The sequence below is a fragment of the Oncorhynchus clarkii genome, chromosome 28 (assembly GCF_045791955.1).
Source record: "Oncorhynchus clarkii lewisi isolate Uvic-CL-2024 chromosome 28, UVic_Ocla_1.0, whole genome shotgun sequence".
Taxonomy (NCBI): Eukaryota; Metazoa; Chordata; class Actinopteri; order Salmoniformes; family Salmonidae; genus Oncorhynchus; species Oncorhynchus clarkii.
The window spans coordinates 36,161,861-36,178,341 of NC_092174.1; the positions used below are offsets into that span (position 1 = coordinate 36,161,861).

The 16,481-nt window shown below is 43.0% G+C and overlaps 1 protein-coding gene across 1 annotated transcript; it reads right to left on the reverse strand.

Annotated features, from left to right (window-relative positions):
- Positions 1–2,253: 2,253 nt before the first annotated feature.
- On the reverse strand, positions 2,254–11,658 carry LOC139387455 (protein inhibitor of activated STAT, 4b). Its single transcript, XM_071133639.1, has 12 exons — positions 11,551–11,658; positions 10,274–10,474; positions 9,878–10,112; positions 9,509–9,593; positions 8,871–8,912; positions 8,627–8,717; positions 8,434–8,535; positions 8,202–8,307; positions 7,996–8,069; positions 6,130–6,290; positions 2,664–2,800; positions 2,254–2,483 (listed from the first exon to the last, which is right to left on the reverse strand). Exons 1-12 carry the CDS (start codon positions 11,575–11,577, stop codon positions 2,254–2,256), a joined length of 1,491 nt encoding a protein of 496 aa, XP_070989740.1. The 5' UTR covers positions 11,578–11,658.
- Between the last annotated feature and the right edge of the window lie 4,823 nt (positions 11,659–16,481).

Below are 16,481 nucleotides of genomic sequence, written 5' to 3' on the forward strand. Positions count from 1 at the left end.
GTACAACCAGTAGCTGAAATGGTTGCATGTTGCTTGACTCCCCTCCTGAAAAAAATAAAAAAATCATTTGAAATCGCGTTTATGGTTAATGGCCTACTGAGTACTGAGAACATCTCGACCATGTCCTTCTTGTACAACATGAAGTGTGTAGGCTGCACCAGGGCTGCGTTTCAAACACGTCAAAGACACACCCTCCTCCACTTACCCTCGCCTTATGCCCTTGTGAAGTTGGGAAGTTGGCAACGTAAGACCCTCAGCCCTCCTGCTGAGTTTGCTGAGTTCACTCCGGGGCCTGAAACGCCCCATAATTCAATTTGTGAGGATTGTACATCTGCTAAGAAAAGTCAGCCAAAACTTTAAATCAACATCAATATGGAGAAGTCAACATACAAGTGTAAATAAAAACAGATGTAAATAAGTTAGAAAATGTGCTACTAATGCACGAAGGCAAACGCGTATCATAAACTTGTTTCGTTAGCTTTTGGAAACGTTAGCTAGCACATACACACAAATTTTCGATGTACCTGATATTGTCAGATGGATAGCATTCGATGTCTGCGGATGAGTTGTCTTCTAGCCAAGATATGAAATCATAATTGACTGTAGCGCATATAAAGCACACAGCTACCGGTGGTTCCATGATAACTGAAAACAACCATGGGACGAATGAGTGACATTTCTGGGCAAGGGCGGTCCATTTAAAATGAATTATTTCTTCCTTTGCCCTGTAAGTGTCAACTCATCATAGGCCATAATCCCGTTGTCTACTTAATTTCAGGGTCTCTTTTACGTGTTTGGAATGCAGCCGACAGTCATTCAGTGCTGATCAAAGCGTCTGAGGAGCACTGAGCTACGTAAAAAGAAATCTCGCACATGCGCAGGAATCTCTATTTTTTTGCCACCGCAAATCGAGTTAGTGGAGAAAAAAATATCTGAATTGTACTGCCTGTGTAAAGCCACCGTGGTAAAGTCTCCAAATTTCAACAGAATTCCATTATGTATCCTGAAATATTTATCAACCTAGGCCAGGGGTTCTCCAGACGTTTACCCATTCATTTTACACTAAATTAAATATTGATTTTAATATACCTACACATGTTGGGGTAACATTTTTATTACTATTTGTCTTTCCTATGCACCCACGGTAACAGTCATATTTTGCCATCAATATGCAAATATAGCCTTTGCCCGTCTCACAAGCCTACAGCACTGGTAGTCATTGCCTAGCATATTTTTTTATATTATATATATATATATATTTTTTTTTTTTACCTTTATTTAACTAGGCAAGTCAGTTAAGAACACATTCTTATTTTCAATGACGGCCTAGGAACAGTGGGTTAACTGCCTGTTCAGGGGCAGAACAACAGATTTGTACCTTGTCAGCTCGGGGATTTGAACTTGCAACCTTGTGGTTACTAGCTCTAACCACTAGGCTACCCTGCCACCCCATATTGGCAGCTCGCCCAGGGGGTCCTTTCCATTAAAGTTTGAGAACTCCTATCCATCTACCAATTGTATTCTTATTATACTCCTCCACAATATCTTGAACTTGACTCAAAACATGTTTTAGGAGGGTGAAAATAATTTTATTAGAAATTGGTATTACAAAAAAGCATTAAATACATATTAACATGAGTACATTTACATGCACAATAATTAGATTATGACAGTAGGCAATGTAGAAACATTACTCTGCTCATCTTAAAAATGGCTTCAGGTCAAAATTGAAGCAAGCTTACACCAATAAAACACCTGCTGTTCAGAGCAATCTTCAGAATTATTAGGACTTGTAAACAAATTCATTGACATTCCAGCAATGCATCTGATTTGTGCATGTGCCAGCACCAGTAGCGCAACCCTTCCTCTATAATGCGGAGTGAAGTGAGTTCGGAAAAACTTAATATTTTCCATCTTGGAAATAGTTTTCACATACACACTTTATACTGTATGTCCGAACTCGGGCTTCACAAAAAAACATAGTTACTGTGGTTACCCGATTTCAGATGTGTCAATCTACACAGGATTATTAGGGAAATCGTTCTTGCAAAGCATGTAGGCCTAAACGTTTTAAAACAAACTATTATATTAAATCTAGCTATCCACAATAATCGTAGTATTGGGTGCATGTAACCGTGCTCAATAATTGTGAGTTACGTTTCTAGACTCTTGGAACTGCTCAGTAACCATTGCCTCTTAGGCTATTTATTTTGAAAGGTCTGTGTCCAGGTTAACTGTAAACAAACACACATTTTACCTCTGCGCCGACATGTGTTGTACTGTTAATCTCTGTGATGGATTTACCATTGATGACCATACAGAACCTTGAGCAACTTCATGAAACCCGTTCCTGTCGGAGAGGTCATCGTTATGGCGCACCTTTGTGACCTCATCAGCCTCGTCCTCGGATGACTCCTGAGTAAGGTCCACAGTGACGACTTCCTTTGACACGGCTCTGGTGGTTGCAGTCACACTACAGGCCTCTGTTGGAGAGAGATGAGGGTGAAAGCACCGCTAACCCACGCCCGTATTCTGAATTGAGATCCAATCGCTAACTCAAATTTCCTCCTAAGTGTCCCTTTGACATCGGTGACTGATTGATGCGAAACCGAGTTGAGACATATTATCTCAACTCTGAATCTGTGATCTGTTCATAGTCTCACCCATCTTCTCCAATGGTGCCGATGGATGTGTTGTCCTGCTCACGCCATCTATAACAAATCTCCAAGAGCCGTCAGCCAGGTATTCTACCTCTGTATTGTCCTGAAAGCCCTCCAACGCCAGGATCACCGTCAGTAGCCTGCATATACAGTTGAGAATGACACAAATTCAGTGTCTTTAGATATTTTTGTCAGATGTTACTATGGAATACTGAAGTATAATTACAAGCATTTCATAAGTGTCAAAGGCTTTTATTGACAATTACATGAAGTTGATGCAAAGAGTCAATATTTGCAGTGTTGACCATTCTTTTTCAAGACCTCTGCAATCTGCCCTGGCATGCTGTCAATTAACTTCTGGGCCACATCCTGACTGATGCCAGCCCATTCCTGCATAATCAATGTTTGGAGTTTGTCAGAATTTGTGGGGTTTTGTTTGTCCACCCGGCTCTTGAGGATTGACCACAAGTTCTCAATGGGATTAAGGTCTGTGGAGTTTCCTGGCCATGGACCCAAATAATCTATGTTTTGTTTCCAGAGATACTTAGTTATCACTTTTGCCTTATGGCAAGGTGCTCCATCATGCTGGAAAAGGCATTGTTTGTCACCAAACTGTTCCTGGATGGTTGGGAGAAGAAGCTCTCGGAGGATGTGTTGGTACCAATCTTTATTCATGGCTGTGTTCTTAGGTAAAATTGTGAATGAGCCCACTCCCTTGGCTGAGAAGCAACCCCACACATGAATGGTCTCAGGATGCTTTACTGTTGGCATGACACAGGACTGATGGTAGCGCTCACCTCGTCTTGTCCGGACAAGCTTTTTTCCGGATGCCCCAAACAATCGGAAAGTGGATTCATCAGAGAAAATGACTTTACCCCAGTCCTCAGCAGTCCAATCCCTGTACCTTTTGCAGAATATCAGTCTGTCCCCGATGTGTTTCCTGGAGCGACGTGGCTTCTTCGCTGCCCTTCTTGACACCAGGCCATCCTCCAAAAGTCTTTGCCTCACTGTGCGTGCAGATGCACTCACCTGCCTGCTGCCATTCCTGAGCAAGCTCTGTACTGGTGGTGCCCCGATCCCGCAGCCGAATCAACTTTAGGAGGCGGTCCTGGCGCTTGCTGGACTTTCTTGGGCTCCCTGAAGCCTTCTTCACAACAATTGAACCGCTCTCCTTGAAGTTCTTGACGATCCGATAAATGGTGGATTTAGGTGCAATCTTACTGGCAGCAATATCCTTGCATGTGAAGCCCTTTTTGTGCAAAGCAATTATGACGGCACGTGTTACCTTGCAGGTAACCATGGATGACAGGAAGAACAATGATTCCAAGCACCACCCTCCTTTTGAAGCTTACAGTCTTATTCAAACTCAATCAGCATGACAGAGTGATCTCCAGCCTTGTCAACACTCACACCTGTGTTAATGAGAGAATCACTGACATGATATCAGCTGGTCCTTTTCTGGCAGGGCTGAAATGCAGTGGAAATGTTTTTTGGAGATTCAGTTAATTTGCAATGAATTGCAATTCATCTGATCATTCTTCATAACACTCTGGAGTATATGCAAATTGCCATCATGCAAACTGAGGCAGCAGACTGTGAAATGCAATATTTGTGTCATTCTCAAAACTTTTGGCCACGACTGTACACTAAGTTCATTGTGCCTTTAAACAGCTTGGAAAATTAAAAAAAAATAATGTAATGACTTTAGAAGCCTCTGATAGGATAATTGACATAATTTGAGTAAATTGGAGGTGCACCTGTAGATGTATTTCAAGGCCTACCTTCAAACTCACTGCCTCTTTGCTTGACATCATGGTAAATCTAAAGAAAATCTGCCAAGACCTCAAATAAAATTGTAGACCACCACAAGTCTGGTTCATCCTTGGGATAAATGTCCAAACGCCTGAAGGTACCACGTTCATCAGTACAAACAATAGTACGCAAGTATAAACACCATGGGACCACGCAGCCGCCATACCGCTCAGGAAAGAGACGCATTCCGTCTCCTATAAATAAGCGTACTTTGGTGCGAAAAGTGCAAATCAATGGGGACAAAGACTGTACTTTTTGGAGAAATGTCCTCTCGTCTTATGAAACAAAAATAGAACTGTTTGGCCAAAATGACCATCATAAGGTCTGGAGGAAAAACGGGGAGGCTTGCAAGCCGAAGAACACCATCCCAACCGTGAAGCACGGGGGTGGCAACATTATGTTGTAGGGGTGCTTTGTTGCAGGAGGGACTGGTGCACTTCACAAAATAGATGACATCATGAGGAAGGGAAATTACGTGGATAAATTGAAGCAACATCTTAAGACATCAGTCAGGAAGATAAAGCTTGGTCGCAAATGGGTCTACCAAATGGGTCTACAATGACCCCAAGCATACTTCCAAAGTTGTGGCAAAATGGCTTAAGGACAACAAAGTCAAGGTATTGGAGTGGCCATCACAAAGCCCTGATCTCAATCCTACAGAAAATGTGTGGCCAGAACTGAAAAACAGTGCTTGAGCAAGGAGGCCTACAAACCTGACTCAGTTTCACCAGCTCTGTCAGGAGGAATGGGCCAAAATTCACAACTTATTGTGGGAAGCTTGTGGAAGGCTACCCGAAACGTTTGACCCAAGTTAAACAATTTAAATACAATTCTACCAAATACTAATTGAGTGTATGTATGTGTGACCTACTTGGGAATGTGATGAAAGAAATAAAAGCTGAAATAAATCACTCTACTATTGTTCTGACATTTCTCATTGTGAAAATAAAGTGGTGATCCTAACTGACCTAAGACAGGGAATTTTTACTAGGATTAAATGTCAGGAATTGTGAAAAACTGAGTTTAAATGTATTTAACTAAGGTGCATGTAAACTTCTGACTTCAACTGTAGCATCACACCACACTTCATTATCATAAATGTAGGTGATGCCGACTTTTGGCCAAGTCTCCGTTCACACGAGTATCTACAGGCCATTATAATACAGTGTACCACAACTGGTGGCGGATTTACAACCTACAATTTGACAGATTTCTACATTTTAGGCTCAAAAGAAGCATGTTTTCCGTGACTGTGGGATAGGCAACTATAGATTTAACTTTTTTGTATGAAAGGGAGGGAGATGCAGAATAGAGGTGGGGCTGGGATTTGTATTTAAACTGGAGTGGTGTAAAAATTGTGGGTAACATGGGTTCATGGTAGGCCCATCAAATCATTTAATTTAACATGGAAACCAACAAGGGCCATGGACCCATGGAAAATTGGCATTGCATTGAGTTTAGTTAATCATATCCAATAATTGACTGTCCGTGGGTACAGCTAGTGAGAGACACATACAGTTTACTTTGTTCTGTCAATACAATAATAATGCTATGATAATGAAACCACAGATTACATCAATCACCATAGAGACCAGATAGTCATACAGAGATGCCAAAGGGCAGGGTGCCGGTATTTAAATATATGATACACCATTACCCATCGATAGTTAGCTGGCTGTACGGAACTAGCTTGTGACACACTGGGCAGGTCCAGGTGGGCCTCTTCTCATTCATCTGCAGGTAGAGCGTCCCGTCGAAGCATTGGAGGTGGCCGCACTTACGCCCCCTGCAGGGCACTGACAGACGCATCTTCCCCAGCTTGTAAACAGAGGAGAACAGAGGTGTATTCATTCTACCAAACAGTTGCAAAACTAAAACGAAAGTTTCTATTGGACAAATGTAGGTAGGTTTCATTTGCTTCTGTTTAAGAAACGTTTTGCAACAGAATCGGCGGAATGAATACACCCCTGGGCAGAACTTTGTGGAACGTTCAGATAGAAATATGGTGTGTAGAACACACACCTTTGACAGTACAAGAAGCAACCATGTCAGCTCTATTCATGACACTTCTATCTGCAGTGTTCCACAACTTTTGCCTATAGAACGTGGCTCATGGTTGAAGATGACCCTGAACACCGATGTACTGCACGATCAGATAAAACAACCCCAAACCAAACACTAATCTTGTGCAGGATCAGATTATCCAACCCCAACACCAGTCTACTGCAGGATCAGATTATCCAACCCCAACACCAGTCTACTGCAGGATCAGATTATCCAACCCCAACCCCAGTCTACTGCAGGATCAGATTACCCAACTCCAACCTACTGCAGGATCAGATTACCCAACCCCAACCTACTGCAGGATCAGATTATCCAACCCCAACACCAACCCACTGCAGGATCAGATTATCCAACCCCAACACCAGTCTACTGCAGGATCAGATTATCCAACCCCAGTCTACTGCAGGATCAGATTACCCAACCCCAACCTACTGCAGGATCAGATTATCCAACCCCAACCCCAGTCTACTGCAGGATCAGATTATCCAACCCCAACCTACTGCAGGATCAGATTACCCAACCCCAACCTACTGCAGGATCAGATTATCCAACCCCAACACCAACCCACTGCAGGATCAGATTATCCAACCCCAACACCAATCTACTGCAGGATCAGATTATCCAACCCCAACCTACTGCAGGATCAGATTACCCAACCCCAACCTACTGCAGGATCAGATTATCCAACCCCAACACCAATCTACTGCAGGATCAGATTATCCAACCCCAATCTACTGCAGGATCAGATTATCCAACCCCAATCTACTGCAGGATCAGATTATCCAACCCCAATCTACTGCAGGATCATATTATCCAACCCCAATCTACTGCAGGATCAGATTACCCAACCCCAACCTACTGCAGGATCAGATTACCCAACCCCAACCTACTACAGGATCAGATTACCCAACCCCAACCTACTACAGGATCAGATTACCCAACCCCAACCTACTGCAGGATCAGATTACCCAAACCCAACCTACTGCAGGATCAGATTACCCAACCCCAACCTACTGCAGGATCAGATTACCCATCCCCAAAACCAGTCTACTGCAGGATCAGATTATCCAACCCACTGCAGAATGAGTTGATCCAACCCCAAAACCAATCTACTGCAGGATCAGATGATCCAACCCTAAACCCAATGTACTGCAGGATCAGATTATCCAACCCCAAGCCTAACCGTGACCATTAGATCAGTGTTTCGTAATTCTGTTCCTAGGTACCCAAAGGTGTGCACATGTTTGTTTTTGCCCTAGCACTACACACCTGATTCCACTAATCAAAGGCTTGATGATAAATTGATTAGTGAATCAGGGCAAAAAAGATTGATACATTTAATGCATTAAATGGATTGGACAGTCATAATCAACTTCCTGTCAGTCAGTTCAATTTCTGTTTCAGTCTGCTGAAGGAATTGTTGCCCTTTGCAGCTGAGGGATAAGTGGCAAACTCTTACCGGACATATAAGGGACACCTGTAGTCCTGTTGTGGTCACCTCACATTCTGTGTCGAATCGCAGCTTCTCTTGGACTACAAATACCAGAGAGCATCAACTCAAGCTGGGTGCTAATACACAATATGTCAGTGGTCTTTTTGCACTGTATTTGTGTGCAATAAAGGCTAAAATAGTGTGTGCGCTTCTGTGTGTGTTGCCATACTCACTGCGCTGTCTGCAGAATGTCAGACTCTCCACTGATTGGCTCTTCAGTTGACTGAGGAGGTCTGAGGGGGACAGCACCTTCACCAGGTACACAGCCACAGAGTACCTCTACATAAACACACACACGCTAGATCTTACCTAGGGCAATTCAAGACAACACTCCTTATGCATAGAATACAGAATTGAAAACAAAATCATTAAAATAATGAAAAGTAAAGAAGGAAGACTACTTACTTTGCTACATCTCTTCCACCAGACACATAAACAAAATGAGGGGAGGAGGCTGAGAGAAACTGTTGGGGTTATGTTGATGGGTGTACAGTGTCTGTGAATTTCCTGTCCCAGCGCATCGGAAGGACAGTGAAGAATGATTGGTGAAGAGACTACAACATTCTCAGTTTAACATTTAACAGCTTTTGGTGCTTACCGGTAAGGGTATGTGTTTCTGATTAACTTTGATGGACAGGCATGGTGGGTATTGATCCTCCTCGTACCCAAGACTCTCTGTGAAGCAGAATCTGAAAGAGGTCAGAGATCAGTCAGCCAGAAGTGGCGACATCATCAGAACTGATAAGCAGGTACATAAGCTCTTGGTTAGTGGTTAGAGAATGTCGTACTCCAGTCCTTTCTAGTGACGACCGGCAGGCTCCTACAGGCTCCATCCTACTCACCTGAGAACCACCTGGACACTCGGCACACCTGGTTGCAGCTCCCTGTGGATACATACACAGATCTCCGAATGAGTGTGCTGGTAGTAGTTTTGTAAACATAAACAATATTATGGTGAGTTTGAATTCTGTGGGTGCATTCGTAAATTCCCTCTGGCTATCTACTCTCGTCTGAGTGTGCCAGAGCACAGGATAACTGATTAATTTACGAACACTCTATACTCTTTGAATATTGCCGTGTCAGTAAACTTTGGCAAAAAAGCGTAATTAAATTGTGGCCAGCAGCACATTTACAGTCACCAACGCTCTGGATAACCTGACAACAGCCTAACCAGCTCTGCTAGGGCGAGAAAAATGGTCAGAGTCAGATGTTCTCGCATTTGTCTGGAAGAAGCAAGCAAGCAAGCCAACTTTAGTCAGGTAGCTTGGGTGCCGTTGTCAGAATGCTCGAATCAACCCTACTCCTCGGCCAGAGTGTCCAGTGTGCTCTCTGAACACTCAGAAAGCAAAACGCTCTGAATTTATGAACAGACAATCTGACAAAGCTCTGAATTTACGAATGTCCAGAGCGCACTGAGCTCACCGTTGCACTCCAGAGTGAATTTACAAACGCACCCTGTGTAGTAAGAAAATGTGCTGACTTGCAGTTTCTGTTCTGCTCCACTTGCTTTGGCGTTAGCATGAGGTTGAACTCCTGGTTTTGCATGTCGGAAAATAAAGAGCCCACTGGATGGACACACAGGGAGAATCTCAATTGCATCCTCCTCGCCTCCATTGCAAAACCCATTGCATGTGAAAAAGTCAGACGTCCCTTCCCTCTGACTTTCTCAAAACCCATTGGCGAAGGCGAGGAGAGATGAGGCGAGGAGTATGCAATTTAGATTCTCCCACAGACAACATCAGTGGGAGAAGAGAAACTGTCATGTCAAACAATCACAAACCTCAATCCAGCCCCAAGATTAAATGATAAATATTCAAGTTTTACTAAGGAAACGATAAGGTCAACCTACCCAGTTGTCTGGGGGGTAGGACTGTCCCCAGGGTTTGGTAGAAGGGAAGGGGTACCATCTGGAACAATCTAGGGTTGTGTGTCAGATTGTTTGTGTGCTGTGTAGGGTCGTGCGTCAGACTGTTTATGTGCTGTGTGGGGTTGTGTGTCAGATTGTTTGTGTGCTGTGTGGGGTTGTGTGATGTCACCACCACCGGTGCCATGGTCTGCTCCTCCTGGTGGCTTCCTGGAGTCGTCTAGTTGGCATGAGAGTGTCAGAAAATATCAAATCAATACACTACCAGCAACACAATTTTGAGACAGGCAGACTAAAACAGCAGTATTCCCGTTTCTCCCAAGGTGAGAGAAAAACAGACTTCCTGATCTATATTGGGGGACAATTCCATGTCTGACTCACCTGGATGCTGCCAGGAACTATCTGGTCGGAGTAGCGTTCCTGGTAGAGCTGGCGCACGACTGTGAGCAGGTGGGGATTGCACTGGGTCTGTATAACCCTCACAGCCCTCACCAGCAGATTGGACTTCAGCCCACTCTTGGTCTGTCCCATGGCAGCCATTAGAGAACGTAATTCTGTGACACGGAGATGCGCCAACAACCTCTACAGGAGAGACAGAGGCACTAAAGGAAAATGATTCTACTGATCACAAGGTGACTCTTAAACACTGCAGAACAGAGCACCAAATTGTATTCTATTAATGTCAGTATCACTGCAAGGTGTGTTTGTTGACTTGTTGTCAATCAAGCAGCCAAATGCCTTGTTCAAAATAACTTAGAACTCAGAAACACCAACTTCTGAGTGTTCAAGACAGCTTTCAATACCCCCCCCCCCCCCCAACCAGAAAATGTTTTTAAAAGAAAGAGCTTAGACTGGGAAAAATCATTTAACGGTCATCAAACTCGGAATTCCAAGTGGGAAACTCAGGCCACATTCATGTGGTAGTCGGAACTAGGAAACTCTGAAATGTGACTTGCTAACTCCGCTTCATATGAATCTAAATCATTTTCACGTGTTTCCACAACCGTAGTCCGATTAATCAGGCTGTAATACACAATTCATTGATATATGCAGCCTGAAAATCCCAAAATCAATGTTTCTTACAAGTCAGAATGTTGAAAACAATTACATTTAAAATGTACTCTACATGTCTGTGGGGTTTGTCCTTCTCCTGCTCTAAATGTAAGACTATGTAGGCATTAGGTTATGTTCGGCTGAGAACTCATTTTACATTCGATATTCGGATTTCAATTTTTTTTTAAATTGGTGTGGATTGTTCTCCATCCTCTCTTGATTCAGAATATACTATGTCCATTGTCTAGGCATGCTTGGTTCAATAGATATTGAGGAATGAACCAAATATCCAGTATAAAACTAATTTTACCTTGATACCTAACCATATACCTACATCTCTCTAAAAAGTCTGGTCAACAATACTTTCCTGTGGATATTTTTGTCTCAAATTTTAATCAGTAGAAGGACAAACCGCACAGACAACCTGTATAGTAAGTTTACATTTAATTTAAACATTCTGGCTTGTAAGGAACATTTACACAATTTTGCACACGTCTCAGGCTGTATATACCAATTAAGTGTATTACAGCCTGATTAATCAGACTACTATGAGCGCTGCTTGTTTATCTAGAGAATTTATTGACCGAATGCCAAATGTTACTTACAATTGCTTCTGCTATGTCCCCAGCCATCTGAAATTACTTTGAGATTAGAAAAGTGACACCGACGTATCAGAAAAATGAACGGTAAATCAACACATCAGGTGCACTTGATTGATTGGCTCGCCATGTGTGTCAAGGTCCGTCGAGATGTTGGTTGTGTTCCCTTGCTCAGAAGTTGCTTTCATCAACTATCCAGGTGTTGTAAGATCTGGCAGAAGTCAGCAACGCCTGGGCAGAACAACGTGCCTGAGTCATCGCGTTGTGGGCTGCATTCTGCTGCAGAAGTTGCATGCATCAACGCAGTTAACTAGACAGCCATGATTCGTTTTTCAGAGTGACTCGTTTATTTTAGTCGTTCGTTTGACCTGCTGGCATACAATGGATGAAGCACGAGTTTCCGACTTGTAATTCCGAGTTGGATGACCGTTAAAAACGATTTTTCAAGTCGAGCTCGTTTTTTCACCTAGTTCACAGTTGTGTTGAACGCACTGAATTCGCGGTCGGAGATGTCCAATGCCGCGTTCTTGGACTTCCGACACCAGAGCGTTCAAGACAACTGAGAAGTCCGGAAAAAACGAGCTGCGACTGAGAAATCGTTTTGAACGGTCATCCAACTCGGAATTCCAGCTCGGGAATCTAGGCCTCTTTCTAGTGCTCCGACTGTCCGACCTGAAGATCACTGACGTCATGATTTGACCTCGTATTTGTCCGAGTTCACAGTTGTCTTGAAAGCACCACTAGTTCCGAGTTGTGAATATGAATACATTGTTTATATTTTGAAATAATTATAGGCATGACTACTCTACTTCACTATGTATTGCCTAGTGATTAGAGCGTTAGGCCGGTAACCGAAAGGTTGCTGGATCGAATCCCCGAGCTGACAAGGTAAACATTTGTCGTTTTTAAGTGTAATCTATATTTTAACTAGGCAAGTCAGTTAAGAACTAAATCTTATTTACAATGACCGTCTGCCGTCAAGGCAGTTAACCCACTGTTCCCCGGTAGGCCGTCATTGTAAATAAGAATTTGTTCTTTAACTGACTTGCCTAGTTAATTAAAGGTTACGTTTAAAAAATGTAATGTTAGACTGGTCAGAAAATTTGGAATATACATATTATATATAGGCAAATATAAATTTTCTGCATACACGTTAGATTGCCTGTAGGCCCTACTAAAATAGTTAAGCTTACGTAATCAAAATAAGCATATTTTTATTTAATGATCAAGCCATTGGTGCTTGCAAAATTTAAATGACATGGTTGATTGGATCTGTAATCTCATGTCATTTCAATGTTGGAAATGTCAATGTACATGTCAATGTACACTCTGTGATTATATTAATGAATGTTCAGAATAACATATTCATGTTAAAAATGAAAAGCTTTGCTCCTTTCAGCAGCGGGTCGTTAGAAACCACTAGATGGCGCCAGGTCATTATAAACGAAGTGGCTGATTGCGCCGTAACGATTTCCATCATACACAATCTCTATAAACCATTTCATTAACCTATATTTTTGTCCACTACCCTCAGTAGACTACAGAAGACAAGGAACTTCTCATCACATTGAAAAATATTTTTATAATTTGTATATATATCAGTGCCTTTGGAAAGTATTCAGACCCTTTGACTTTTTCAACATTTTGTTACGTTACAGCCTTATTATAAAGTGGATTAAATAAATACAAAACATCAGCAATCTACACACAACACCTCATAATGATAAAGTGAAAACAGGTTTTTAGATTTTTTTTTAAAAGAATAAAATATAAAAAAACAGAAATACCTTATTTACATAAGTATTCAGAACTTTCACTATGATACTCGAAATTAAGATCAGGTGAATCCTGTTTCCATTGATCATCCTTGAGATGTTTTACAACTTGATAGGAGTCCACCTGTGGTAAATTCAATGGATTGAACATTATTTGGAAAGGTTACACCTGGCTATATAAGGTCCCACAGTTGACAGTGCATGTCAGAGCAGAAACCAAGCTATGAGGTCGAAGGCATTGTCCATAGAGTTCCAAGACAGGATTATGTCGAGGCACAGTTCTTGGGAAGGGTACAAAAAATATAGTTTAAAAAAAACAGTTTAACATGACACCGGAAAAGAAGGCTGACGTTTGACGTGTCCCCAACCAATTGTGTTTTTTTTGTTAGTTTCTCTGCGTTGTTTGTAACAATTTTTTTAAACTTATTTGTACATAATGTTGCCGCTACCATCTCTTCTGACCGAAAATAACTTGTGGACATCAGGACTGCGATTACTCACCACGGACTGGCAGAATCCTTTTTTCCCTTTAATGAGTCTGACGAGCCCAACGTGAATCATATACTGCTCTCCCGGGAACAGGCCCAGATCCTTGTGATTTGCGTGAAGAGAAGGCGGAGAAAAAGGGTCCAAAGGGTGGGCTGCCTTCTGAGAATTCGTAGGCGATCGAATAAACCCCCACTTCCTTCCATTCTGCTAGCAAACGTGCAATCTTTGAAAAATAAAATAGATGATCTACGCAGAAGATTATACTACCACCGGGACATTCAAAACTGTAAAATCTTATGCTTTACTGAGTCGTGGCTGAACGACGACATTATCAACATACAGCTGGCTGGTTATACGCTGTACCGGCAGGATAGAACAGCGGTGTCTGGTAAGGCAAGGGTTGACGGACTATGTGTTTTTGTAAATAACAGCTGGTGCACGATATCTAAGGAAGTTTCAAGCTATTGCTCACCTGAGGTAGAGTATCTCAAGATAAGCTGTAGACCACACTATCCACCAAGAGAATTTTCATCTGTATTTTTCGTAGCTGTTTACATACCACCACAGACAGTCTGGCACTAAGACCACATTGAATGAGCTGTATTCCGCCATAAGCAAACAGGAAAATGCTCACCCAGAGGCGACGCACCTAGTAGCCGGGGACTTTAATGCAGGGAAACTTAAATCCGTTTTACAAAATTTCTATCAGCATGTTAAATGTGCAACCAGGGGGAAAAACCTCTTGACCACCTTTACTCCACACACAGAGATGCATACAAAGTTCTCCCTCGCCCTCCATTTGGCAAATCTGACCATAATTGTAGCCTCCTGATTCCTGCTTCAAGGCAAAAATTAAAGCAGGAAGCACCAGTGACTCAATCAACAAAAAAGTGGTCAGATGAAGCAGATGCTAAGCTACAGGACTGTTTTGCTAGCACAGACTGGAATATGTTCCAGGATTCTTCCGATGGCATTGAGGAGTACACCACATCAGTTATTGGCTTCATCAATAAGTGCATCGACGTCGTCGTCCCCACAGTGACTGTATGCACATACCCCAACCAGAAGCCATAGATTACAGGCAACATCCACACTGAGCTAAAGGCTAGAGCTGCCGCTTTCAAGGAGAGGGACCCGGAAGCGTATAAGAAATTCTGCTATGCCCTCTGATGAACAATCAACCAGGCAAAGCGTCAATACAGGACTAAGATCGAATTGTACTACGCTGGCTCTGACACTAGTTGGATGTGGCAGGGCTTGCAAACCATTACAGACTACAAAGGGAAGCACAGCCAAGAGCTGCCCAGTGACACAAGCCTAAACTACTTCTATGCTTGCTTCGAGGCAAATAACACTGAAACATGCATGAGAGCACCAGCTGTTCCGGAAGACTGTGTGATCACGCTCTCCGCTCTCCGGTAAGCACAGTAAGCACATTAAACAGGTCAACATTCACAAAGCTGCAGGGCCAGACGGATTACCAACTGACAAGTGTCTTCACAACATTTTCAACCTCTCCCTGTCTGAGTCTGTAATACCAACATGTTTTCAGCAGACCACAATAGTCCCTGTGCCCTAGAACACAAAGGTAACCTGCCTAAATGACTACCGACCCGTAGCACTCACGTGTGTAGCCATGAAGTGCTTTGAAAGGCTTGTCATGGCTCACATCAACACCATTATCCCAGAAACACTAGACCCACTCCAATTTGCATACCGCCCCAACAGATCCACAGATGGTGCAATCTCTATTGCACTCCACACTGCCCTATCACACCTGGACAAAAGGAACACCTATGTGAGAATGCTATTCATTGACTACAGCTCAGCGTTCAACGCCATATTGCCCTTAAAGCTCATCACTAAGCTAAGGACCCTGGGACTAAACACTTCCCTCTACAACTGGATCCTGGACTTCCTGATGGGCCGCCAACAGGTGGTAAGGATAGGTAACAACACATCCGCCATGCTGATCCTCAACACAGGGGCCCCCTGGGCTCGTAAGTAAGCATTTCACTGTAAGGTCTACACCTGTTGTAATCGGCGCATGTGACTAATATACAACAAACTAATTAAATTTGACTTGATTTGAAAATGTCTGCAGCATTGAAGGTCCCCAAGAACAGAGTGGCCTCATCATTCTTAAATCGAAGAAGTTTGGAATCACCAAGTATCTTCCTATAGCTGGCCGCCCAGCCAAAATGATCAATCAGTCATGGAGGTGACCAAGAACCCGATGGTCACTCTGATAGAACTCAAGAGTTCCTCTGTGGAGAATGGAGAACCTTCTAGAAGGACAACCAACTCTGCAGCACTCCACCAATCAGACATTTATGGTTGAGCGGCCAGACGGAAGCCACTCCTCTGTAAAATACCCATGACAGCCCGCTTGGAGTTTGCCAAAAGGCACCAAAATACTCTGAACATGAGAAACAAGATTCTCTGGTCTGATGAAACCAAGATTGAACTCTTTGGCCTGAATACCAAGCGTCACATCTGGAAGAAACCTGGCACCATCCCTACTGGCTGTGGGGATGTGGGGATGTTTTTCAGCGGCAGGGATTGAGGCAAAGATGATACAAAGGGGGACGACGACAAGTCTCTGAATGTCCTTGAGTGGCCCGGACTTGAACCCTCTGTAGAGACCTGAAAATAGCTGTGCAACGACGCTCG

Excerpts from the sequence above, each read along its gene's own strand:
- LOC139387455 (XM_071133639.1), bottom strand. The coding sequence starts at position 11,577 with ATGGCTGGGGACATAGCAGAAGCAATT. Across the intron at positions 10,113-10,273 it reads TAGTTCCTGGCAGCATCCAG|ACGACTCCAGGAAGCCACCA; the intron begins GTGAGTCAGACA and ends CATGCCAACTAG. Across the intron at positions 8,070-8,201 it reads GACATTCTGCAGACAGCGCA|TCCAAGAGAAGCTGCGATTC; the intron begins GTGAGTATGGCA and ends TGGTATTTGTAG.